This window comes from Thunnus maccoyii, chromosome 7 (genome assembly GCF_910596095.1).
Source record: "Thunnus maccoyii chromosome 7, fThuMac1.1, whole genome shotgun sequence".
NCBI lineage: Eukaryota > Metazoa > Chordata > Actinopteri > Scombriformes > Scombridae > Thunnus > Thunnus maccoyii.
Genome location: NC_056539.1, coordinates 4,374,124 through 4,400,286, shown reverse-complemented (window position 1 = coordinate 4,400,286; position 26,163 = coordinate 4,374,124). Strand labels below are relative to the sequence as shown.

Sequence of the window (26,163 nt, the reverse complement as noted above, 5' to 3'; positions counted from 1 at the left end):
CGTTCCGCCAGTTGCAGGCTGATATACAGTGAAGAAGTAACTGACAACAGACAAGACACACTTCTGTGGGGGTTTCATGTGGGTGTGAAAGTTGGGTGACGACACTATGATGTGTCTAGGATCCCCTTTGTCATTGGTTCCCTTCTGTTACTGTGTGTTACTTGGCTGAATAAAACATCCACTTCCACTTGCTTTTGTAATTTGGTCATACAAAACATTGCAAACAGGACAGTAAGATTAAAAAAAAGTTAATTTGCCTGTTATCTCTCACATTCCCAAACACATCATTAGCATTTCAGTGTACTTTGAGTATCCAAACCTATTGATCTGTGTTCAACTTGTTCGATAACAGGATAAACAAATATACAATGCATTGTGTGCCCCCTCACAAAAATCAAATGCCCATCCTATTGATTTGCTCTATTGCCGGGTCTGAACATGTATATATAACAAATATAGAGTTATATGCAGTGATCCCCCCGCAGCTGTGTCTCCCCATTGAAAGAGAGAAGCTGTGCGCATTCATGCAGGAGGCACAGCAGCGAAACATCATTGAGTATTTAAATCTCCAGACACGCAAACATGATGTCAAACAGTAGCTAGGTGTGAATGTAGTAGGTGTTTGAGAGGGGAGGCTCTAAAATATTTTTATCTACATATGGGGGGCCCTGCAGAAAAGGTTTGGGAACCTTTTCTTTCAAATAAGTGTCAATAAACCAGATTAAATGTTGTTTCTGGAATATGATAAAGAAATGCATTCCAATAATTTTAATAGAATCTAATTTCTTTTAATTGAAGTTATTGCAAAACAGCAAATACAGTTAGATTATTATGGTGACAAATGTATGGAGATCACTATTTTTCTTCATTGTAAAGAAATGCCATGAAAAGACCCAAACCAACAACTAATTGATCTATTAAGTATTTTGTGTGTATCCAAAGCCTGATAAATCATATTCCTCTGAGTCATAGAGCTCCAATGTTGTCCAAATCGATTAAAAACACATCAGGGAGCCACAGCGCTGCAGTGGGTGACGTGTTCCTTCATTACAATGCACAATGGCACTGTTGTTTATTTTGAGTCACTCCCACATACACCATCATCATGGTGCTGTAAATAACTCATCAACCTGCAGCTTAATTACCTTGCAAGGCAGCTGGATTCATGAGATCACACCAGAATCCATCTCGTCAGGCTTCCAGTTATGCACGTGTGGTTCAGGCTGATCAGTGTAGGTGTGACGATGATAGACAGATGGTTCATCCAATCACCTTCCAAGTATGTTTTGAAAGTGCCTGTCCTTTTCCAAACAGTTTCCAAGGACGACTTCTCAGATGGTTTGGTGTAACAAACCATTTGGTGTGTAAGGTTAGCTGAAAATAGTCCCCAACCAAAAATGGAGATGACAAAGTGGTTGTGTTCCTGCTGCTTTTTTAATAACCATTTTATCTCTCCATCTAATGGTTCAGTGCAATGATATCGAAAGTATTAAGTCACTCTACGTCGAAGGAATTCTCACCACAATTTGACAAGTTAGGTATTAAATTTAACTTAGCTCCATCTTGAGAAATCTTAAAGACTATTTGGCATTATTGTTTTCTTTACTGGATAGAGTAGAGCCAGACAAGAAGCACACCTCTGGAATATTTTCTTTTACCAGATCCCTGAGCGACAGGAACTGTCCTAAATAATTCCGTTTTTGCAGCTCTATGTTAATAAGATTTCTTTGGTCAGCTGATCCTCTGATTGCAATATTTGGGATGTCTGGTGAGACTAACCACATAACTGGAGTGGAATACACCATTGCAATCTTTGTAACACTGTGTAGGTTTATTGTAATGAACTGGAAAAGCTCACAGCCTCCTAGTCACTCTGTGGTCGAGGGAAGTGAACCATCACCTCAAATTAAAGAAGCTTAGCTATGCACTTTGTGGTTCCCCTGGAAAAAAGGCAGACTTTTCTACTTTTCTGAATTATGCTACTACAAGGCTCTAAACTTTCTGTTCTGTCAACGGTTATTAAGGATTTACATCCTCAGTGGGATGCAATGGGCTTGGGGCCACAGACTGTGCTGGAAAGTCAGAAGTTTTATCCTTTAAAAGCAGTCTGCGACATTTGTTATATTTTCCACCACTCTTAGTGAACTTAATAAATATACACAAAGTTGGATGTAAAAAAGCAATCTGATGTTAGTCAGGCGCACATGAAAAAAAGTGTTTTTCTCTGTAAAAATTAGATTGGCAGTGACTGGGGGAATCTAGTCTTGTAAGTGAAACTAACTGATGTTGGCAAGCTAATTTTAAACTAATGTTTTACATCTCTTCATTCTTTATAATTCAGAGCTTCATGTCAAATTTGATACGTACACATTTCATTGATTCCCTGTTAAGAATTCAGTTGGATTTCTTCAGGAATTGTTCATGTTTGTGCAACTTCAGATCTTTAGTTGAGAAGAAAGGTTATGTCTCTTCTACCAATTTCAGTGTCACTCCTTCCTCCTCTGCTTCTTTAGCTCTTCCGGAGCTAAAAAGAAGACCATACAGGTGGGAGTATGTGAGGCTGATGTGTGCTGCTATATAAGGATGGTGAATGATACAGAAGCAGACTGATACTTAAGATGTTTTATCAAAGTCCTGAATGGTACATGAAAGTATAAAGTGCTCAGTGCTCAGAGTTTAGACTATTTCTGAATGGCCTCATTCAAAACCTTCCATCATAAGGAGGAGTGAAACATAATGAATGATACAAATGTGGATAACTGTACACACTTTTGGACAGTCTCTCCTTGAATGCATTCATGGTGTTGCAAATGTCTGTACACACAAAAAGAGACGGAAGCATTTGTGTATTTGCCTTCTTTCTCACCTCTGCACATCTGGTTAATCACTCCGTAAAAGTACGCAGTTTGTTGGATTGTCTGTTCAGGAAAGTTACAAAAATTTTGAATGCAGCTCTCCGATGGACCTTTTTCACAGAGGATATTTTGACTTGTCATAGCAGTAAAAGCACAGGTGGAACTGATAACAATAACAATAGTGTCATTCCAGTGAACCAGCATGCATGATAGTAAGCTTCTGATACTGGCTAATCTAAATGGAATGGACTTGTTATTAATGTTATTGATTACACCTGTGTGTTTTATTTCTTTCTCTGGTCAGAAAGGTGTTGAGGGAGAGTTTCAGATGCTGTTTGACGGTCCAACAAGGATTTCCTTTGAAGCACACTGAGGCAAACTTATTCAAGCAACTGCTGTCATACTAATAAATCGATGAAACACTTTTTTTCTCTTTATAGAACAGTTGCTGTATTTCATATTGTCTCAGCAACCTCCTCCCATAAAGATCACTGAGGTTTTTCAAATTTGGTTTACAAAGGGTGATGAATGTTTCTCAGCTTGTGTGGTAAAAGACTGTACTGTGCTGCTATAGAGGCAACCATATCAAGACTAACAAGGGGAAGCCAGGTAAAGCTAGCATCTCTTAATGAGTCAATGCCTGCCTCTGCAATTCTGAAATCCTGATCAGGATACTGGAAAAATGAATGAATGAATAAATAAACAAATCAATAAAATAAAAAAATAAAAAAAAATATATATATATACAGTATATTGGCAAGACAACCCACCAGACATTTCTGAACCTGCTCTATACAGCATATGTATGATCTTACATTTACAATCATATTCCTTTGCAAAGGACAATTAAGGTATCAACAACCCTGCCAGGGGACATGTAGTATTCATGTGCCTGCCCACCTACAAGGCTGCTTTTTGTTTTGCATTGTCCCTTCATATAAGCAAACAGCATCTGCATTTTCAACGTTTAATTGTTATTCCCTTGCTCATACAGCAATAAAGTAAAAAAAAAAAAAAAAAAAAGTAGAAGTAATTTATGTCATTTCAGCAATATTTGCATATAGCAATGCAGATTAATTCAAAATGACCCTCTGTATTATTGTGGGCTGTATGACTCAAAACCTTTATGAACACGCATGAATATTCATTCTGTTTAGGGTGGAGATAAATGAGCACGGATCAGACATATGATCAAACGCCAACAAGCAGTTAAAGCGTCGCTCCTTCCAGAGATTTGTGGCTCATATTATCTGCTTTAGTGGCCCATTATGGCTGGCTAATATCACACTGTAAATCAGCAAGGTAATTTTCCACCAGTGACTGGGCAGGACAGGTACAGTAGTGGACGCATTGCTACGAGTGGAGAAGGAGGGAGGGTGGGTGGGTGGGGAGGATAGCTGTGGGGGTGAGGCGAGGACAAGATAAAGGGTCTTCTCTGCAGAATGACGATTAAAAAAAGGATGAGGGCAGATCAGCTAAGGAGAGGCGTCTGGGTTGCTTTTTAAACATTAAAAGGACATAATCTTCACATCTTCATATGTTGTTATGAAGATGACCCGAGCTGATACAGAGCTGTGATTGGGGGGGGAGACATACGAAGGGAGACAGACAGGAGATGGAGACAGTGGGAGAGGAAAGCGAGAAAAATTCATACAATCAGAGACAAAGAGAAAATGAACACATTTAAAATATATTTCAAGTATCCCATTCTATTGATTGGTGATTCAGATGTTTTTATGTTTATGTAACTCACTATGTACATCCTAGACATTGTTTAAACGCTACTTATTCATATACATGATATATTTAGATTAACAAGAGATCAGTTGACATGTATTTGTGAAAGGGCTGCTTGTAGTAACTCTGCATTTCTACAGAGCTCTTTTAGCTTGTCATTTTGTATTCACAGTACGGACCTCGAACTCTGCTCTACCAGTCTCCTCTCTAGCTGCAGCAGCAGCAGCTGTGTTCAGTGAAAAATCTCTGGTAAACCCACTGTGTGCTTCTTTTTATTGGTTTTGTTTTGTTAACAAATATCCTTTTTTTTTTCAATTCGTATATTGTTGCTGACAAGGGGTGTGTGTGTGTGTAGTCCAGGTATTCCTCATGTTGTAGGGACTCAACTCCCTTCTGGAGACAAAAAGCAAGTCCCCTGAACGTAAATCATTAATTTTGGGGTGAAGACTCGGTTTAAAGTTCAGGTTAGTTTAGTTAAGGTTAAGGTTAGGGTTAGGCATGTTGCGGTTATGGTTAAGATTAGGATAAGTCCCTAGGAAATGAATGTAAGTCAATGTCATGTTCTCTGTAGTGATGGAAACGGTGTAATACCAGCTTTGACTGTCTTTTCAGTGGTTTGTGTCTTTTAGTGCTACAAATGAATATTATGTGTTATTTTTTGTGTGTCACATGATCTAAATAGTGTTGCAGGTACTGGTAGTGTTGGAGTGCACATGAACATGTTGAGAGTGTGTGTGTGTGTGTGTTTAACTTTGTATTATGTGTGGTGTGTGAGTTTGTTTGGTGCTATTCTGTCACTCTCTATATGATTGAATATGGTAACATTTATGTTTAATATTTTACAAGGTCCCTTACAAATAAGATCAATAAATACATTTTGGGTATGTAGGGCTTCTGGGTATGTAGAAATGCACTTTTTTGCCATCCCTTCAGCCATAACAACTTGTGATAATTTGATCATTTATTAGAATTGGTATTTCTCAGGTAGGGTTGGTTCTTCTGTGCCTGGGTGGCACCACAAACAGGTTTTAAGTTTGTCTTAAAATCAAACTACAAGCCCCTCAGTCACTACACCCATGCACACACAAGCACATGCCAACACACACACATAAAGCTTGAAGACACAAACATGCACATACCAAACTGTCTAACTAGGTTTTTCTTATAAGGCAAACTGGGCAGTCCTGGCTGAAGTCATCAGCACATTAATGTGGCTCAGAATTTGTTTTGTATTTCATTATATTTGATGTATTGAATGAAGTGGTACAAATTTGTTCCTGTTCCAGTGAAAGAATAGATTTTTTCAATTTATACACATCTGGGTCCTGTTGAATGAAAAGAAACTATATTGAGATACTGAGAAAACAGAAATGTGGAAAATTAATTACTGTGTTAAAGCAAATTCTAAACCTAACTCAAAACTAGGACAGGCCTTCTTTAGAATTGGATGTAGCTGAAGGCAACAAAATCACCCTACGAGCAGCTTTAAAGCTCACTAATTAGCAAGGTATATCTTATTTGTTTAATTTGTACAAAAACTGAAGTATAAAAATGCGGTTTCATGGGGGGGGGGGGGGGGTTGGGGGTTATGCTGTCTCTTGGCTGAGAGCAGTAACTTTCTGAAGTCTCTGCCTAATGTTGCCTGATAACTGCTCCCAGAGCCAGGCTAGCTGTTTCCCTCTGTTTCTATTACTAGTGTTAAGCTAAGCTAACTTGCTGCTCGCCGTAGCCAGTATATCACAGACAGACAGTAACTTAATTAAAATATAACAACTCATATGTATGTTGTATCATGACAAAATAAGAAATGACCTGGATAAAATAGCAGTCTCTTTGGTATTCTACAGCATACGGGCAGCAGATCAGTATATATGGGATGTGTCGAGGACAGTGAGTCTGTACAAGAGCTGGTATCAGTATCAGCAGTCGAGTCGAGTCTAGTATACAGGTTTTTAATACTAAACGGTCTCAGCACAGCATTGAGGTGAGTACATACAGCTACTACAGTCAGTCACCATCTGCACTGCTTAAAGCAGCTAAATGTGGTCACATAGCACTCAAGTTAGCTTTTAATACGGTTTAAGGTTGTACTGTTTCTATTTTCATCTCTGGCAGCTTTTCTGGTAACATATAAAGATGAGTAGGTGGGATAAAGTGAGGGCTTTTATTAGTGTCTTAGTAACTTCAGAGTGCAGAGGCAGTACGTACCAGTACAGACCCGCCATTTCATGCCGGCACTAGTGTGTTACTGCAGAGTAGAGTGACGTGCATAAACAAGCTAACAGCACCTTTTTTTGCTAACCTTGCAATATACAAGAACTAACTCCTGTAACCATGGTAACTGTACACATCACATTTGCTGACAGCAATGATGAGAACACATAAAATTTAAAAATGTGTGACAGACTCAACAGACCAAATCTTACTGAAAATTTGAAATTTGTCTGAGAAAATTCAGGTTTTTTTTACTAATTAAATTTTTGTTCTAGTTGATCTTAAAACTAAAAGTAAATCGAAATCAGGTGCCAAAAGGAGCGCTGGTTTTGAGAAACCAGCAGAAGGACATGCTGGATATTTTCTTCCATCACTGCTCAATTAAATATCAAGACATTGAGACAAAGTTTTTGCTTGAAGAAAAAACAAACAAACAAACAAACAAACAAACCTGGGTTCCTTCTTCCTTTCAGGTATCCCACAACATTGTAGATTTTCTTGTAGGAAAACTGGCTCCCAACAGTCAGAGTAATCTTTTTTCGTTCTAGGAAAAACAAAAAGACAAAAATGACGATTAGCAACAGTGATAAAAACCAAACAAACCTTTGTGAAATTCCTTGTAAGTGATTTCAAACATGATCCTAATATAGACCAGCCTCGGCCAATTTAAGCAATATTACATGAGAGGGTGTGCTTTACCATCATTGTGGCACGACAGTGATGCGGTCAGGACTGCGAGAGATTGTGGCATTTCCCAAACTGAATAAATACCACACATATAAACACAAAACTGCTTTGCTAGCTCAATCTCGTTGTAACTAAGATATCCGCTGAAAAAAAATAATTTTTCCACGGACAGATTTATCTACTTTGTCTGCAAACTTCACAGACATTTTTAAGCTACTAGCGCTGTAGCACCAGCACAGCTGATGGAGGGTGCTGGAGTGGAAGTAGAGATATACTCTCAATGAAGGGAAAATGGTTAAGTTTTGCTGTGTATGGGGGTGTCAGGTAACGACGAAGAGTGAAGAAGGGTTTGGGTTTTGTGTGTGTGTAACTGTGTGCGTGTGTAACTCATCCCACAGTCTCAGAGTTCAGTCCACTCGGTAAACCAGTTCAGTTCAATCCAGTTTCACGTAAAAGTAAGACAACTCAAAACTCTGCTCCGGATTTTCACCGCAGATCCCCACAAAACAAACCAAAACAAAAGCAACTAGCAAAGCAACACATTACATACAGAAACCCCAGCAGAAATGTCAGATAGGTCGGACTGCCGTGTTTAACTGTGTATATTCAAATGTTTCAGTTATGGCTGAACATGACAACAGAAAAAACAAGTTTTCCAAGTTCACATATCTCCACAAGTCAAATCAACCACCAGTCGTCTACCCAAAAGTGACTGTTTTTAGCACGACGTCATGGTCTGTAGTTCTAATGAATGGCGGAGTAATATTTTTAGTGATGAGGCTTTTTTCATTTGAGCACGGCTAGGTGTGCTGTCATGCTGATTTGAGCGTGTTCTAAATGTTTAGTTGACCAATCAGATTGCTTGGTTGGAACTACCTGTTATATAATTTACATTGTAATGCGAGATGCTGAATGACACACAGTCTGAGTTTGTCCCCATTGTGATAAGACAGCAGTATAATGAACACGCATTGTATTAGTAAACGCCCAGAGAGAGGATGTAAATGAGAAACAGCATGGCTCGCCGGCTCTGTCAAACATGCTGTTGGGGAAATAAAGTTTACAAGTTACCAAGCTGCTGCATATATTGAAGCATACCAGAACTGGGAAATAAACAAACTGAAATCAAAAAAGTGGTGGTGAGCAATTTCAAAGTCATCCATGATGTGTGATTGCTCATGTTAGAAACATCCGCTTCAGAGGCAGACAGGAAAAATAAAACAATCTGCCAGAATAATCAGTAGGCCAGTTTTAGGCAGCATTAACAGAATTATCCACTCTACCAGACACTTTGAACAATAAACTATTAAATATTTTTTTGCCAAGCATATGTTAACCCTGACACTCTGTTCCTACACAGATTAGTCATAAGAATGACTGCTTCAATATTATTATTATTTCTTTGAAGCACATTCTGCAGATACATCCAGCAGATGCGTTTAATATTTAATATAAATGTTTCTTTGTTATGTTGATTAAAAAATCTTGTTGGCATGACTTTTCCTACAAAACCTATTTGCTAAATTAAGTTGAAAATGAATGGAATTTTTAAGAAAGACAAAGGAAAGAAAAAGTATAGAAGAGGAAATATGTTTTGTCCAAAATGATTTCAATATAGATTTTGCTCTATGTTGTCATGTTAGGATTGATGCTGCAAACTGATCGACTAGATGAGCCAACACAATCAAACAGGAAAGTACATGTACAAGTAAAAACTCTCTCTCACTCTCACACACACACACACACACTTCCATTCTGTCAAATCTTCTGTCTCTTCTGTTCTATCTCTCAAGGAATAATTGGAGTATGTCAAGTGGATGAGACTTGATTGAGAGCTCTTCTCACACACACGCACACACACACACACACACACACACACACACACATACACACAGACATGCATGCATAAGCTCATTTCTAAGAGGAAACCACTCTTCATAAGTGCCGGGCACACATGCTTTGCTTCAATTTAATTTTTTCAACATTTATTTTATTCCAATGACAGTGATGCAGTAGTAAGTAGATGAAAAGTCAGGGGATCCATTAGATAGAACTGTTTGTCTAACTTTCAGAAAGTTGTTGCAAATAACAGCAACACATGTACAGTCTAATGCATTCAAGTAGAACAGCCCTGCAATGAATCCTAAAGCTTATACTGTTTTTTGGTGTTATTTTAGTGAGAAGGTCAACTTTGTGGTCCTTTTATAGGCTAGTTTTGTTGTATTGGACAGGACTGTTTTGTAAGGTGTTGCTGTCATTCTGTTATCCACTATGTTATCTTGAGATAGAAATGAAGAGAAGTGAAAATTAATGTGGCAAGTTAGCAACAACTTTACAAGAAAAAAGTAGCTGCAGTGTAAGTGCTAAGCAGCTAATGGGGTTAGCCAGTTAGAGTGACATTAAAATAATCACCAGCTCCATTTGTGTGCCTGTCTGTTCTGATCAAACTGTACCCACTAATGTATGTGTGTGGTGTGTGTGTGTGTGTGTGTGGTTGTGGGATTTCTCTGCATCACTCTTACCCAATTAGAGAACAGAGGTTGTGAGGGGTGGCTCTGAATAATAATCATGTTACTTAGAACTACTTGAAAGAACAACTTAGTGAGGTCTCTCTCCTCCTCCCTGTGCATCCATTCTCACACTCACACATGACCTCTGCTTACAGTTTCTAACTCACAGAGCTTCATGTTTCATTTTATACATTTTTTTTTAAATTTTGTATAATGGTTGTTGTCTTTGTCCAAAAATAATGATGTTCATTTGATTCAGAAGATTTCGGCATATGGTAAACCCTGGCTACCATTTGGTTTACACAACACAGCCAGTAGAATAAAACTCTTAAAATCTACAACAAATGATGAGATTATGATAATAGGGAATTAGTTAAAAAAAAAAAAAAAAAAAAAGACTTACTGATATTTTTAAGATAACAATACCATAGATGGTTTGTCATGGAAAGCACTAGCCTAGTTTGAGACTGTCTCTTCCACTGCAAGCTTCCACTTCCAGCTTAAATCACCAGAATCAGACAAAGAAGTTGAGATTTATGCATGACTGGAAACACTATGTTTCACTTTCACAAGACTTAAAGAATAAGGACTAACTGGTTGGTCTGCATAACATACGTTGGGTTAGCCTCCAGTTTTCTTAAGAAAAAGAAAAAAAAAAAAAAGACCAGAGCACAGCTGCTTCCCTAACCCCAACCCTAAGCTTTTCAATGGGAAGAGAAACATTCATTTCTTACACTGCATTCTGCACAAAGCAACTGCATTTTTTTCCAAGGTCACCTAATGTTTGAGGAAAAACTATAACTATAGTATAATTTCTAAGAAAAGCTGTCCAAGCAAACAAACCTTGTATCGTTTTTGACCACCATGTGATTCATACACATTCCTTTTGACAGCAAATGTGTATTGTATGCAGGCTACAGCATGTGACTTCCCTCACTTTCACTATTGTACTTGACCACAGTCTCAAAAAATTCCAGAAAAAAAAAAAAAAAAAAAAAAAATTTATGAAGAAGAAAATACATTCAACACATTTCTGAGCCCTCAAGGTCCACAATGCATTCTGGTGAGAAACCTTGAATGTAAACTATGTTCTCATCCTGCTCTTGAATGAACTCTATAAAGAAATGACTAACAACCAAAACATCCTCACATTGACACAATTTCCTCATGTGAAGGTCTGAAATTCCAACTGGCTCTAACAAAGTTAGCAAAACAAGGCCACACTCATAAGAAGCATTTGACAGAGCAGTTACTGGATATTGTGTCTGTCAGCTCTGCTGCCTTGCTGGACGGCTGCAAACTCTAGGGGGGCTGATGGCTGGATATCTGAGGGAAATACAGACGAGGTACCAGTAAAGATGTGAAGGAGGGGCTCAAACTGTGTGTGACAGAGGTCCCCTGCCTACAGCACAGCACTACAACATGACAGCCCACTTTCCTAGCTCTGCTCCCATCCTCCCTGCCTGCCTGCCTGCCTGCTCGCCCTCTCGCTCCTGTTTAATACATTATAAAAATTCACTGCTTTCTCTCATAGGCGCCGCATAACCCATTTATCACTTTTGACACTGGCACAAATGACTTTGGCTAAAGAGCAGGGATGGAACATGTGGCCGGTTTGTGTATTCAATCTGCAGACGTAGGCAGAGAGGAGCGAGAGAGATTTGTCATAGAGTAATTTCCCTCATGATGAATGGGTTTACAGATAGGCCTGCCTCTACAGGTAAGAGGTGACTCTGAGTTAAGTTTTTGAGAGTTGATGAAAATATTTAAAGGGACTGTGTGTCTGATTTTCATGAGCTAAATGAAATGTATAAGCAGCTATTTCTGTAGCCCCTCTCAGTATGCTTTTGCATGATTTTCTACCTGCTGCTGTTAAAATAATAACAGTCAAACAGTAGATGTCAGTGGAATCAATGTTGTAATTTCAATGAATGTATCAGAGGTATTGTGATTTATTAAACAGTGCTTTGCTGCTGTGTTTCACATTTCATGATTTCCCTTGTAAGCAGCACAGTGGTGGTGATTAGAGAGGTCGTCTCTCAGGAACACAGGTCCCCCCCCCCAATGTCCATTCAGTCTTTGTCTTTGATCAAGATACTTAACCTCTGTCTGCTCTAAGGGACATCACCCATGACACTGAAAAAAATAACTTTTTTCAACAAATCCTCCAAACCTGAACAGCAAAATAGTCCATTCATGATGGCCTTCCAAAATGACCCATATGATGGTGACAAAAGTGATTCATGTGATCATTTTCTGAAATAGTTAAAGCAGAGGGTTTTTCTAAATTTATTTTTGGCCTCTTGGAAGCAGAGGCTGTAAACACATGGCAAATGTGTAGTCAAACAGTTGCATATTTTTTTTTTATAAATATAGATTTATTGATTAGTGCAGCTTTAAAGAGTAACTTGCAGGCTGAAAATCAGTGTTTCAGTTCCTTCTCTGGGTGTTTTAAGTGTGTTGCACCTCTAATCACAGCTCACATCATTGAGGGGTGCTGTTGAGTGTGGTAAAATATGAAAAAAATAGTCTCCAGTGTAAAAGTGTAACACTTTACCACCCTTAAGTCCTACTTTTTTGTGGCATTATAACAATGTCATGCTGCCTGTAGTGCTAAATAATTATTCACACAATCATAAGGCCCTTGTCAGGTGATTGTAAACATAGGTTGTTTTAAGTGTTTGAATAAATGGCCAGTGTTTTTCTTCTGGTGAGGACAGTCTTTTTTTTTTACTTGATAATCCAAACTGGCCCAGCACACAATCAGAGAAATCCTCCACCTTTGACCCTCCCCTTATAAAACAATGAATGGCCATTTTATAAAACTGTTTTTCAAACAACAGGCTGTAGATCCAAATCAGTTTAATGTAGCACCAAGACATATCTCTAGAATAGATAAATGTTGGCTATTTATTATGGCTGCAGAAAGTGCAGCATCACATCGGTATATTATACAGGTATAGTCGGGAGGGATGCAGGTAGAATTTTATGGAAGGCAGAGACAGTCTCCCTTTTATTGCTGTAATAAGATCAACAAGGAGCCACTGTTTGTAACAATAACTGACACATTTTAGTGAATTATAAAGCACTATAAGCAATGACACATTAGTGATAGCATGACGGTCATTTTTAGACGTAGTAACAAACATATATTATTGGATTACCCATTTGAAAAGGTGCTAAGGGTGTAAAGAAAAGCGATTGACATTTATTTTTAATTCAACTTGATGCATAGCTGTGAAGTATTGCTTGAAACAGGATCTGACTGTTTTGCTGCCATACAAATCTACATTCTAGCACAACCACATATACCGTATTACTCATATTTCAGTGGCGTAAAAGTTTTGAAACACCACCTGTTGCCACAAGAAATGAATCACATCTTGCAATAAAGAAAGCCAATTTTATCACCCATGGATTCATACATTTGAACCACAGGTGCCACTTAATGAAAAGAGCTGATATACAGTGCAGCTTGAAAGTTTGTGAACCCTTGAGAATTTTCTCTATTTCTGCATAAATATGACCTAAAACGTGATCTACACACGTCCTAAAACTAGATAAAGTGAACCCAATTAAACAAATGAGACAAAAAAACAAAACAAAACTTTTTCAATTAGTTATTTAGGAAAATGATCCAATCTTACATATTTGTGTGAGGCAAAAGTATGTGAACCCTTTCTTTCAGTAACTGGTGTGACTGCCTTTTGCAGCAATAACTTCAACCAAACATTTCCAATTACTGTTCATCAGCCATGCACATCAGCTTGGAGGAATTTCAGCCCAGTCCTCCTTACAGAACAGTCTCGACTCAGGGATGTTGGTGGGCTTCTTTGTATGAACTGCCTGCTTCAGGTCCTTCCACAGCATTTCTATTGGATTAAGGTCAGGACTTTGACTTGGCCATTCCAAAACATTATCTTTCTTCTGCTCTAACCACTCTTTGGTAGAACGACTTGTGTGTTTAAGGTCGTTATCTTACTGCATGACCCCACCTTCTGTTGAGCTTCAGTTCTCAGACAGATACCTTAACATTTTCCAGTAGAATTTGCTGGTACAACTCAGAACTCACAGCTCCTTCAATGATTGCAAGCCGTCCTGGTTCAGAGGCAGCAAAGCAGCCCAAACCATGATACTATCACCACCATGTTTCACAGATGGGTTCAGGTTCTTAGGCTGGAATGCAGTGTTTGCTCATCACCAAACATAATTCTTCTCATTCAAGCTGAAAAGTTCGATTTTGGTCTCATCCATCCACAGGACATTGTTTCAATCACCTTCTGGCTTATCCACTTGGTCTTGAGCCAACAGCAACGTAAGCAATACTTTTTTTGGAGAGAAGTGGCTTTTTTCTTGCAACTCTACCATGCACACCATTGATGTTCAATGTTCTCCTGATGGTGGACTCATGAACACTGACTGTAGCCACTGCAAGAGAGGCCTTTAGTTTCCAAGATGTTACCCTGGGGTCCTTTGTGACCTCCTGGAGTATTATATGCCTGCTCTTAGTGTGATCTTTGTTGTTCAAACACTCCTGGGGAGTGTAACAATGGTGTTGGATGTCTTCAATTTGTACATGATCTGGCTGACAGTCAACTGGTGGAGTCCAAACTCTTTAGAAATGGTTTTGTAACCTTTTCCAGCTTGGTGAGCATTAACAACTCTTCTTCTAAGGTCCTCAGAAATCTCCTTTGTTTGAGCTATAACACACTTCCACAAACCTGTGTTATGAAGCTCAGACTTTGATAGTGAAGACCCAGATTTCTCTTCTTTAAACAAGGCAGGGCCTCCTAGACTCATACTTGATTTTCATCCAAATGATTGAAACACCCATCAAAGGAACTGATAATCCTAGAGGTACTTTTGCCACACACAAATATGTAACATTAGATAATTTTCCTCAATAAATAAACAAACAAGTGTAAGGTTTTTGTGTCATTTGTTCAACTGATGTCTCTTTATCTAGTTTTTCGGACTTGAATGGAAATCTGATCACATTTTAGGTCATATTCATGCAGAAACAGAGCAAATTCTAAAGGGCTCTCAAACTTTCAAGCAGCACTGTATGATCATAGAGTCTAAATCCATAGGCCTCTCAGTGCCATTCTCTGCAGGGTACTAAATGCAGAGTTGAAGAAAAAGCAGTAAGTGAATGTGGGAGACCTGCACACAGCAATCAATAGCAGTGTAATTAAAGGGCCTGGGAGTCCTTTCTATAAAGCCATTTCAAGTTGTTCTGCTTTGCCTCGCAATGTAATTGCCACGGAAATTTGCTACACTTTTAGCATTTGTTCTGAGTGGGAGAGAGAGACAGAGAGAGGGAAAGAAAGAATTGCATGTGTTATAAAATTAAGAGAAGAAGAATTCAGACACAGTTGACTTGCTGAAGTTACATTCCTCAGCTATGAGTTTTCTACAGCATTAATTGGTTTTCGATGGATGTATGTGTGTGTGTGTGTGTGTGTGTGTGTGTGTGTGTGAGAGAGTGTGTGTGTGTGAGTGAGAGAAAGACAGAGAGTGCACACTTGCACAAAACATAACTAAAATGCACCAGCTGTAGCATTACACATATACACTTATACATACACTTATTTATGTGTACTTTTGGTCTAGAGTTTTTCATGGCTTGGGTTAGACCCTTAGTTCCTATCAAGGGAAATGTTAATGTTACAGCATACGGCAGTTTGCTGGACCAGTAGCTCTGTAAGGAAATGGTTTCCCTACTTTGATGTGGAAAAACTTGACTGACCTGCACAGAGCCCTGACCTTAACCCCATCCAACACAATATCACCCAATACCATTGATGCTGGGCTGGACTAATGCTCTTGTGGCTGAATGGGAGCAAATCCCTGTATTTCTCAGAAGCATATATTAACCATCAAATATTTAAAGTGCACCTCAGTCTGTGTGAAGGGTGATTTTTAGGGGCAGAGAGAAACTTACTTTATTGAGAGCAACTTATTTTATTATCAGTAAGGCCTATCAGAACACAATAATCAACCACAAATAAAAAATTAATAGTTATAGGCGAACCAATCAATCAAATTATGATGTGCAGGGAGGACAAAATGACTGTCACACTCTCCAGTCCCTACACTCATTTCATCAACACACTCAACAGACACTAATGTAGTATAAAGCTGAATAAAGGAAGCTTGCTACAAAATGCTTTAAATCCCACGATTTAAAAATCAATGTTTTGCTTCCAAGTGTTAACGTGTGTTAAGTCATGAACATGTAGCAGGAAGAAAAAAGTGTGTGTATGTGTTGACTGTAGATGTGTGTGTACAATCACAACCTTGCCAGGGTAAACATGGGCTTGCAACACGCCTTAGAGGTAGTGATGGACTAGCCTGGTAATTGTCTGGTCAACAGACAGACCTCTCAGATAAAGTCAGAGCCAAAGCCCTAAGGCCTGATGGGGACAGGGTGTGTTCAGTGAATTAATCAATCGAAAAAGGGTTGAAGAGATGAGAGAGGTGGACATGCGTACAGACACACAGACAATATGGGAAACAGAAGGTATTTAGACAGATGAACAAATAGACACGTAAGAGAGTAAGAGTGCAGAAATACAGAGAGACAGAGATACAAGCAGGTGTGAAAATGCAATAACTTATCAACTTCAGACTGTAAATGAAGAAGGAAGTCAACAGAGTCTGTAGGGAGAGTAAAGGCATCTGATCTCAGTTTACAAAACTGACATATTTATTTGCAAGAATTTACTATGGTTCATTCACCTTGAGAATACAAAGAACACTACACATTATATACTACAACAATTCTGAGCACATTTTAGGTGTGCTTACTGAATGAATTTCCCAGGAACCTCTTGTTGCTAGGTGGTTGGTGGCTGGTTGGCTACACATTACCTACCACTGTGTGTTAGCTAATGTGTTGCTACCTATTGCTAACTGGTGTGCAGTGTGGATGCTAAATAGTTGGTAAGATGATGTAAGTGCTTCTTATGTGGTAGCTTGTTGGTGGCACAGTATTTCCACTAAAACATTTTAACAGGTCACAGTAAGAACAGGTGTAAATAATAAAAGGAATGATGGCTGAATTCCATTTAGCTGCCTCAGTTTCAGTGTCCTTGTATTGTGCACAAGCGGGTAACTCCCGGTCTGAAAAGTGAAGCCAATGCGGAAGTGCCTTAAACCTGCATTCTTTCTAATGGCCATCAGGAGGCAACTCCACTGATTCCAAAAAGAGGTCCGATTGTATAGAAGTCTATGAGAAAATAACCCTACCTCTCACTTCATTTTGTAAATTATGGCCCCATTTAAAGTAAAATAGACGATAAAGCAGCGTATGCTTTAGGGCGTGGCTAAGTTGTGATTGACAAGTTGCTACCACGGCGACAACGTTGATTATGTAACGTAACCATGGCGTAACCAGATTTGCAGAGTACAGGCGTAGCTGCTGCTATGTCACTATGCTATGTGTTTTCAGTAAATGAAAGTAAACTGTAACATTTTGGTCTCCTAAAAAAGTCTTGTCCGGTGTTTGGTTGTGATAAAAGACCCTCTAAGGAGTTGGATGTTCAGTTTTTCCTGTGAGTGCATTTTGTTTTAAGAGCTTCAGGCCTGTTTTTCACTAGCGAAAATTAGCATTTAGGGATGTGAAGAGAGCCCAGTTTTTGTATTTGTATCTGTATTTGTTGAGGCAGCAAAATTATTTGTATTTGCATTTGTATTTGAATAAAATTGGAAAGAGGCTTAAAAATCTTGTTTTTGTTTTTATTACACTTTTAATTTTAGAAAATCAAAGTGTTACAATAAGCGTTCATGAATAAACTACCTTAAGAAGGAGGTCCCCACACCGGGTCTTCAACTGTCTCTCTGAGTCTCCTGAGCTAAATACTATACTATACTATACTATACTGAGCTAAAACTTTACTCATCACCTCATTGCAGACAGACGTCCACCTATTTATACACCCATAACACAGAGACAGCACACCATGCAACGTGTAGGGAAGAACTTCAAAGGCGATTATTTATTGCCTATTTTTTACAACCTAAGTTTGTGGAAAGGATTATGGAACAGGTTACGGAGAGTCCCTTGGGAACACTTTGCGTGTGTCAGTAGCTCAGCTTTATCTCTGGGGAACACCCCCAACTCCGGGAGTGATGTCCAATTAGGAAATGTACATCATGTAGCAGGTAGATGTGACTCCCCTCATTGAGACCTGCTGATAGACGTAACAGCGGAGCAGAGGAGAGAGACTGAGATAGCAATGCAACCGACAAGCATGCTGGTATTTGAGATGTTGTTCTTTTCTTCCCAAAAACAAATAATTTTAAAAATGTTTGTATGAAAAAAATATTCATCACGTATCTGTATTTGGGCACACCCCTATTGGCATTAGCATTAGAATTATTACTGTTAACCATAGATTGTAAATGCACCGTGCTAACCAAGCTAGCAGCTAGCACTATGGTCAGCTTAACCCCATGTATGTATTATACATCCATGCGCCACCCTCTCGTCCAAATATGGTCACTTCTGGCTCCAAAAATCAAACATGGCGAAGGTCAAATCCAAGATGGCGATGGTCAAATCACTCGACGCTTCAAAACAGCAGTTCACAAACCAATGGGTGACGCCATGGTGACTACGTCCATAATTTCTTACAGTCTATGTTTGTGTATACTGACTCACTGTCACACTGTCATGGCTCACTGGGAAACTACTAAAATAGAACAGAGCCACTGTTATTAGTAATACCTGTACTACACCTACTTTGGCAAGTCAAAATGTTGCTGTGTGTAGGAGATGTAGTGTAGCAGTGTAGCTATGAAAAAGGCTTATTGCTAGGATGTTAGCAGTAGTTTCTAGTGTATTTCAGGATTGTTGCTAAGAGGTTGCTTTTAGCTGCACACATCATGAGGACACACCCTGTCTCACTGTCCCTGCCTTGCCCAATTGGACTTGTTTGGCTGATTGGGCTGATTTAAGTAACTGTATGTGACTACTGAAAATATGTTTGGAAGAATTCAAGCGAAAGGAATAAGTATGCAGGATTACAATACATATGCTTGTGTGTTGCACCTAACCCTTCACAAGGACACACAATAGTTAATGCCATCAAACTGATGAAAGTTAGGAAGTCTTTTAAATGAAAGAGTGTACATTGTGTAAATATGCACACAGGCAAAAGACTGATATAGATGAACAAATTCACACATACACACACCGCACTCCAAGTACTGTGAGGTCGACCGCGTCTCTCGTTTAGGTCTGGTGATCTCTGTGGAGGGTCCCTGAGCAATTAACCAATGGCCAGCCAATACAGCCAGCCTTAATTGAATGGGAATTAAAAGAGAAAAATAAGGAGAAAAGGAATTAAAAAGAGAGAGAAAAAAATGAAAGGAGGCAGACAGATGGAAACAAATGATAGTGGGATCCCAAGAGTGGTCAGAGGTGCAGCCAATCGATTGGAGACAGATTACATCTCTCTCGCTCGCTCTCTTTGTCTTCCCTTTTGTCTCTCTCCCTCTAATGCACCCATTCTCTCCCTCTATCCAACTCATTTGATGTAATGGCAACATTTCAAAAAGAAGCCTACTTTGCAGAACCATTGGATGTACATAAAGCTCGGTCTTCACAGATGTCTGTTGTCAGAGAGTGGGAACAAACACCCATGCGCAATTGCACACACACACACACACACACACACACACACACACACACACACACACACACTCTCTTAACATATTCATGTGCACTCCAACACTAACAGCACCTCTGCCAGAACTGAAACAGCAACACTTTTTAGATCATGTGACACACAAAAAATATAATACGTAATATTCATTTGTAGCACTAAAAGACACAAACCACTGAAAAGACAGTCAAAGCAGATACACTGGTATTACACTAAAATATTCTACAAACCAATAAGTGCCCAAAAAAGTGTCAATATAAGATACTCAACAAACCGTTTGACACCAAAAAACACTAAAATTCAATAATACTGAAATTCTTAAAGCACTAACACCATGGGATACTTAAAACTTGCAACTGAAAACAATACCAGGCAAAAGTGCTACACACATGAACAATCTGCCCCCCTGCACTGAAGGATCAATTGTGCTCATGTCTTCGGCCAGTGGTTTTTGGGGGTGCATCAATGATTGTCTGTGTGACTCACTCGGACAGCATGGGTGCCTAACAGTAATGAATTGTGTGTGTGTGTGTGTGTGTGTGTTATCTGTGCAACATGGGGAGCGGCAGAAAGCAGTGTTCCAGTCAGTGACCAGCTGCTTGGATATATTGGGGAATAAATGGAAATGGACAGACTGTGGACAGACACATGTACAGTGGGGAAACATGCAAGAGACATCGACTCCCTTGCATTCCCCTTGCCGCAAACTGCTGGGGGGGTGATTGAGTGGAAGCTTAAGTGAAAGACAGCGGACTCATAATGTGAGAGTGAAAGAGCAGAAGGTGGCAGTGTGGTAGAAGTCTGTGGTGATGATGCTGTGATAAAAGGGGATTTATGCTCTCGAAAGCAGGAATTACCCCTTAATACTATATCCATCTCATCTCTCTGCTCTCTTACGCACATATACACACTACCTGAACACACACAGTCAATATGCTAAGGCTATCCCCAACTCCTCTAGTGAAGCATTTGCTTACAGGATCAGACAAAAAACTGCAAGATATCACCTATGAGATAGAAATGACACAGATTAACAATGGAGACACAGCTGTTAGCTGTTAGACACATGTAGAGGTTTTGAATCGACTTAGAATGCACACCCAGGAGTTAGACAAATGTAGCTGAGAGACTATTGGGAGATTATCTTCACTAGAAAGACAACAGCATTGGTCATTTGGTCAAACATAAACCTAAAATGATAAATGTTTTTGTTTTCTTTTTTTTTTCTGGAGAGCAATCTCTTGTGGTTGTGTGAATAATGTAAAGTCATACGTAAAGACAGCAGTAGTGCACTGTTAAAACACTGGACACCAGTCTTATAACCTGTCTTCCACCAACAGTCAGCATCAGTTTCTTTTAACTTTGATCACCATCTTTCTCTAACCATAACCAAGTAGTTTCAGTTGCTTACATTTAACAAAACCTTCACCACAGAGGAGGCAGATCAGAAAACACTAATATAAATCATTTGTGTAATGGCCATATGTATTTTGGAAGGCACCTCATGATAAAGTGCTGGGTACCTTTTTGACAAGATAATCTTAACCCACTTCCACTTTCTAGCCTTTTTCCAAGGTCCTCAACCACAACTCACGGCCTTCATCAGCAGATGGAATTTGCTCAGTTGTCATGGACATACTTCATGGTTCTCACACTAAGTATTGGCAGAGAGGTGGAGGAGGGACACATGGAAGCAGGAATATCTTCACCTGTGTATGGTTTATTTGATTTTTCCACCACTTAAAAACAGTATAGTTCAGGCTGGTAAAGGTGTGGAGTTGCGGGAAAACTATACACAAAAATGAAAAAAATAAATAAATAAAAAAAAAAAATCAAAATACAGTAAGTCAATTCAGCAGAGAATGATGTTGAAAATGAAAAAGACCTTGGCTATTGAGCACTACCACATGCAGCTGCACTCTCAACTCTCAGTGAAATGAACTGTGGAGCCTCCCCTGCTTTTATACAAGTATCTCATCCTACAATACAAACCATACTGGCAGTTAATCAATTAAGCAATTTAAATTACTGTGTAAAAACAATTGAAACAATGTCTAAACATGGAACAACATAGAAATATTAACAGTCTAAACTGTTTGTTGTACTTAAAAATGCTATTCCTTGAAAAAAGCACAGGTTAGCACCTTGACAGTCCTCATGTGGTTTCTGGAGTTTTGGTCATGTGATAACGGGTGGTCGTTATATAAAGGTTGGAGACGGTCACCCTGTCTCTGTTTAAACTTGGCAGTGCTGGTATTTGAACCTCAATTTTATTTTGACAAACTACTACTATTTCCAGGGTCAAGAATGGCCTTTCATTCTCAATCTCATGGATCATTTTGGAAAGGTTTTTGTAGGTACTATTTCTTCCATTTTCATTTTTCAATGTTGTTCTCACCACAAACATAGTTTCATTCCTTTCCTCTGCAATTGGTTGGAGGCAAAGATATAACTAGAGGGAGGTGACAATTGGCAATTAGGTTGAACCAACCCTCATCACCTATTTCACCTCCCTAACCGCTACCTTCTGTGCTTGTCTAGCTTGTTTCTTTTATATTTGTACCCAACACTCTCCTGTTTGAATGACAGGAAAATATGCTTGCTTACCTTCTATCATCTATTTATCTCTTGTTGGCAAAGGAATTTAAACTCTCTTGCTATACATTTCTTTTTCTTCTTCTTTTTTTTTGTTGATATTTTGCTTCAATTTGTTGCTGAACAGGAGACAAGCTTGCCTTTCAATGTGAGAGAAATTACTTTGCTGGTATAGACATGGCTGCTCTTGCTGATCTCTGTCCTCTTTAACAGGACTGCTTTTACAGTGTCATTTTCTTCACAGGAATTTTATGGCCATTTTTGCCTTGAGGATCTGGAATGTCCTGCCCTGATTCCCTCATGTTTTAGTGTCTTTCTTTGCCTGCAAGGAGAAATGAGGAAACCCCAATTATAAGAAAGTATCTGTTTTATTTAATACCTCTATCTATTCATTCTCCTTTTGTGTGAAGGAAAGGTCTCAGTGACGCATACAGTAAAAGCTTGTCCCTGCATTTCTTTTTTTCATCTCGTTCACAATAGGTTAATAAAGAACTGCATCTCATTTATGATGACCTGACCATAAGGCGCACTGAATAGCCAAGTCACATTTCAACACAATCAAAACTGAACAGCAATAAAAAAAATAGTTCAAGTAATTAAACAGCACAAAATAACAAGAGCAAGGACGGCATACAACTACAATAAAAACAGGATGTAATAAAAGAAGGGTTAGAAAGCAGGTCTACATATAAAGTTCTTATGAATGCTAATCTTTTTTTAAAGATTGCACACTGTTAGGAGAGACAGAAAATAATGGCATGAGAGTAACATTCTACAGCCTGCTAGGAGACAGGTACAACTGCCTCTAACATATAGACAAATGTTATCTCTGTATGCCTCCTTACCTTTATTCCTCTTGTTCTTTCTTCATCTGCACTTAGGGTCAACAGATATGGACTCTTGAAGCTCAACACCGAAACATTTCAGACTGAAGGTGTTAAGAGCTATTACTGTTACGTGGCTGTGTTTAAAGGGGAAGTACGCCGATTCTACACATCAAAGTCTATTTCCAGGTGTTGGGGAGTACTCCATATGTGACAAAAGTTGTATAAGCTTTTATTGGCTCCAGAAAGAAAGCTGTGTGACATCTGATAAATTGCCTCAAGTGATACCATACACTTGACTTTGGGATCAAATGTGTAACAAAATATTCTCTCAAAGTCCTGTCACTAGTGGGCCTACTAAGCAAATTGCTAAATGTACAATTTGGACTGAGTGAAAGATAAAATCCATGTCATTTGTAGAAGTTGATAAATACGGGCCCTAAAGTTGTTCTTCATACTACAAGTGTTGCTGGAGTTCTCATCTCTCGAGATTCCAGGTTATGACTCAATGAATCACCATACAGTGTGACTGATATGCTAGCAGAGGTAGGAGGTGGTAAAGGTGATCCTTTTAGATAAAGCAGAGTGAGACAAAAACAACAGCTCAAACACATTTTCCAATGTTTTATCGTTTGGTTTGTGTATTTGAGTCTTTCAGTGCTCTACATTCATATCCAAAAAAGAAAATGCAAAATGCTTGCATATTAACACAAGTGAGATCAATGTGCAGTGAGCCTGTAAAAATATCAATGAATCAAAATCTATCTTCTATAAAAATTGTATGCCTGGTTCAAATTTAAGCTATTTTGTATTGGCTTTGCCCTCTAAGAGCTGTCGCTGTTGGGTTTAATCCCATGTGAATGTGCAATTGTGAAGATTTTCTTTCACACTACCGTGCCCCAAACAGTTGCCCCCCTCAGGTCCTCATCTCCAGTATATAATACTGTTGTGAAATGAGCTCTGCTCCCAATTTTTCTTCAGTGTGTTATGAAGCAGTTGGAAAGAGAAGAATGAAGAAGGCCTAGTGTCCCAAAGCAGTCCGTCTGTGTGCCACCTGCCACACTGGCTACATCCTGCCATCAGATCTCCACACCCACTGCAAGTCATGCATCTCTGCTGAAAACGCCAGACTGGTGCTCACCTCCCTGGCCGCTTGCCAGTTTTGTGCTTGCCTGCCCGCCAAGGAGCTGCAGTGGCGAGCAGACGCCTTCACGCTGGGCCAGTGGTGCTGTTGGTGATGTGCTTGCTGGGCATGATGTATGCCAGTCACGTGGTGGTTCCTCTAGGGCCTCTTCATATGAGAAAGGAAAGAGGTGGTTCAGCCGTCTCTGCCCGATATGGCACAAGAGACACATGATAACTATTCCTCCCTCACTACAGTCAGATCTGACATACTGGGAAATTTCAGTATATACAGACGCATCTCTCTTCAGATGGGGAGGAATGTGTCAGTCTCGTGTGGTGGGAGGAATATGGCCAGAGCTGCCACACCCCCCCCCATGAACTGACTGGAGCTGTCCACGTTGCTGGAAGTGCTGAAACACTTCGCTTGCGCACAACCCTCTACTGAGAGTGGACACCTTCTCTCACCGGCTGTGACACAAAGCTCCTCTTTAAGCGTTTCCCCTGGTTCCCCTGATTCCTTACCTCTTAGCGCACATTCAGGAAGAGAATTTAGCGGCCATTCTGGTGGCCCCATTAGGCACAAGCGCATCATGGTTCCCGACTATGGTGCAGCTGTTGGTGGGGGAGCCATGGTAGCTACCGAGGCGCAGAGACACACTGTTGCAGCTAGACACCTCCCAGTGATAGGCCAGCGGTTGTGGGTCCACCACATGGGAGTGAAGCAGAGGAAACATCTGACTGACTCTGCCCAGTGTGCGCTCTGTCTCATTATGAAATGGGAATGGCAAATATCAGACAGACACAGCAACTGTTCATCCATCACAGGGGACATACACAAGGTATGTTACTGTCAAAACAGCGTTTGGCTCACTGGCTGTGTGACGCTATCACACAAGCTTATGGTGCAGCTGGGGTGGATCCCCCACAGGGCGTCTGTGCTAACTCAATGTCGGCTTTGTCCTCATCCACAGCTCTTCTGGAATGGCAGTAGTGGACATCTATACAGTACCATTATGGGCCTCTCTGAGCCCCTTATTCGGTTTTATCTGAGCAACGTGTCCTCCCTGACTAATTCAGTGTTGAACGTGCTTGACGGCCAGTGATATGTTGTCAGCTTTGGCATTTTTTACGCACATGCCAGGAGATGTTCACCTAATCTCATCGTCATGGATTAGTGATCTCTGCTGTCCTTCATCATGTGCTCTGCTCGTGTTGGGACTGTTACGGTGCATAATTATCGTCACTTTTCTGCAGCGGCAGGTGTGTTATGTGAAAGGAGTGTAAAGTTTTTCACTCTGACTTTTTCACACAGGGCTTGGCATGAAGAATGACCATGGCATAGTCTATGCTTATTGGGGATGCCAATATTAGATTTTTTGCCAATATCCGATATGCCGATAGTTCCAACTCACTGTGGCCGTCAGACCCGCTGTTTCTTCCCACTTTAACCTGAATAACAAAGCGGGGCTCGGTGCTCTGGTTGGATCCACATGGAGAGCCGGGGCTAACATTAGCTGAGAGCCTAAGGAAGCACCAGGGCCGTCAGGGTGAAAAAGTCCATGGAGGGAAGCACAGTCAGGCAGCAGAGGAGATGGCAACAAATCTGCTTCTCATAATTGGCAGAAATGACCGATGCCGATAATTCATTTTAGAGCTTTTATCGGCTGATACCGATGACGTGCCAATAATATCGTGCCTCCCTACTTTTGTATCTTATTATGCTCTGCACTTGTGGGGTTGTGAATCTTAACAACTGCTCAAGCAGAGTGACAGCTCTTAGAGTGCTACGCCTATACTCATAGGATCTGGGGTTACGATACGTAACTAACGAAAGGCATCTTAACTGTAATTATAGACACAAGGGACACACCTTTGTACTGCATGTCAGAATGATTGAATGGGATCCCTACAAAGCTTGAGATTGCAGCAGGACAGCTGATAATAT

General features: G+C 39.8%; 1 protein-coding gene across 12 annotated transcripts in view; it reads right to left on the bottom strand.

Moving 5' to 3' along the window:
• The window catches only part of LOC121900143 (inactive N-acetylated-alpha-linked acidic dipeptidase-like protein 2), a 651,762-nt gene that overhangs the window by 196,654 nt on the left and 428,945 nt on the right, over positions 1 to 26,163 (bottom strand). For all 12 annotated transcript variants that reach the window (XM_042416175.1, XM_042416174.1, XM_042416172.1 and 9 more), the window contains one exon: positions 7,258 to 7,350. In XM_042416175.1, coding sequence (XP_042272109.1) covers positions 7,258 to 7,350 — 93 coding nt within the window. The remainder of the gene's footprint in view (positions 1 to 7,257; positions 7,351 to 26,163) is intronic.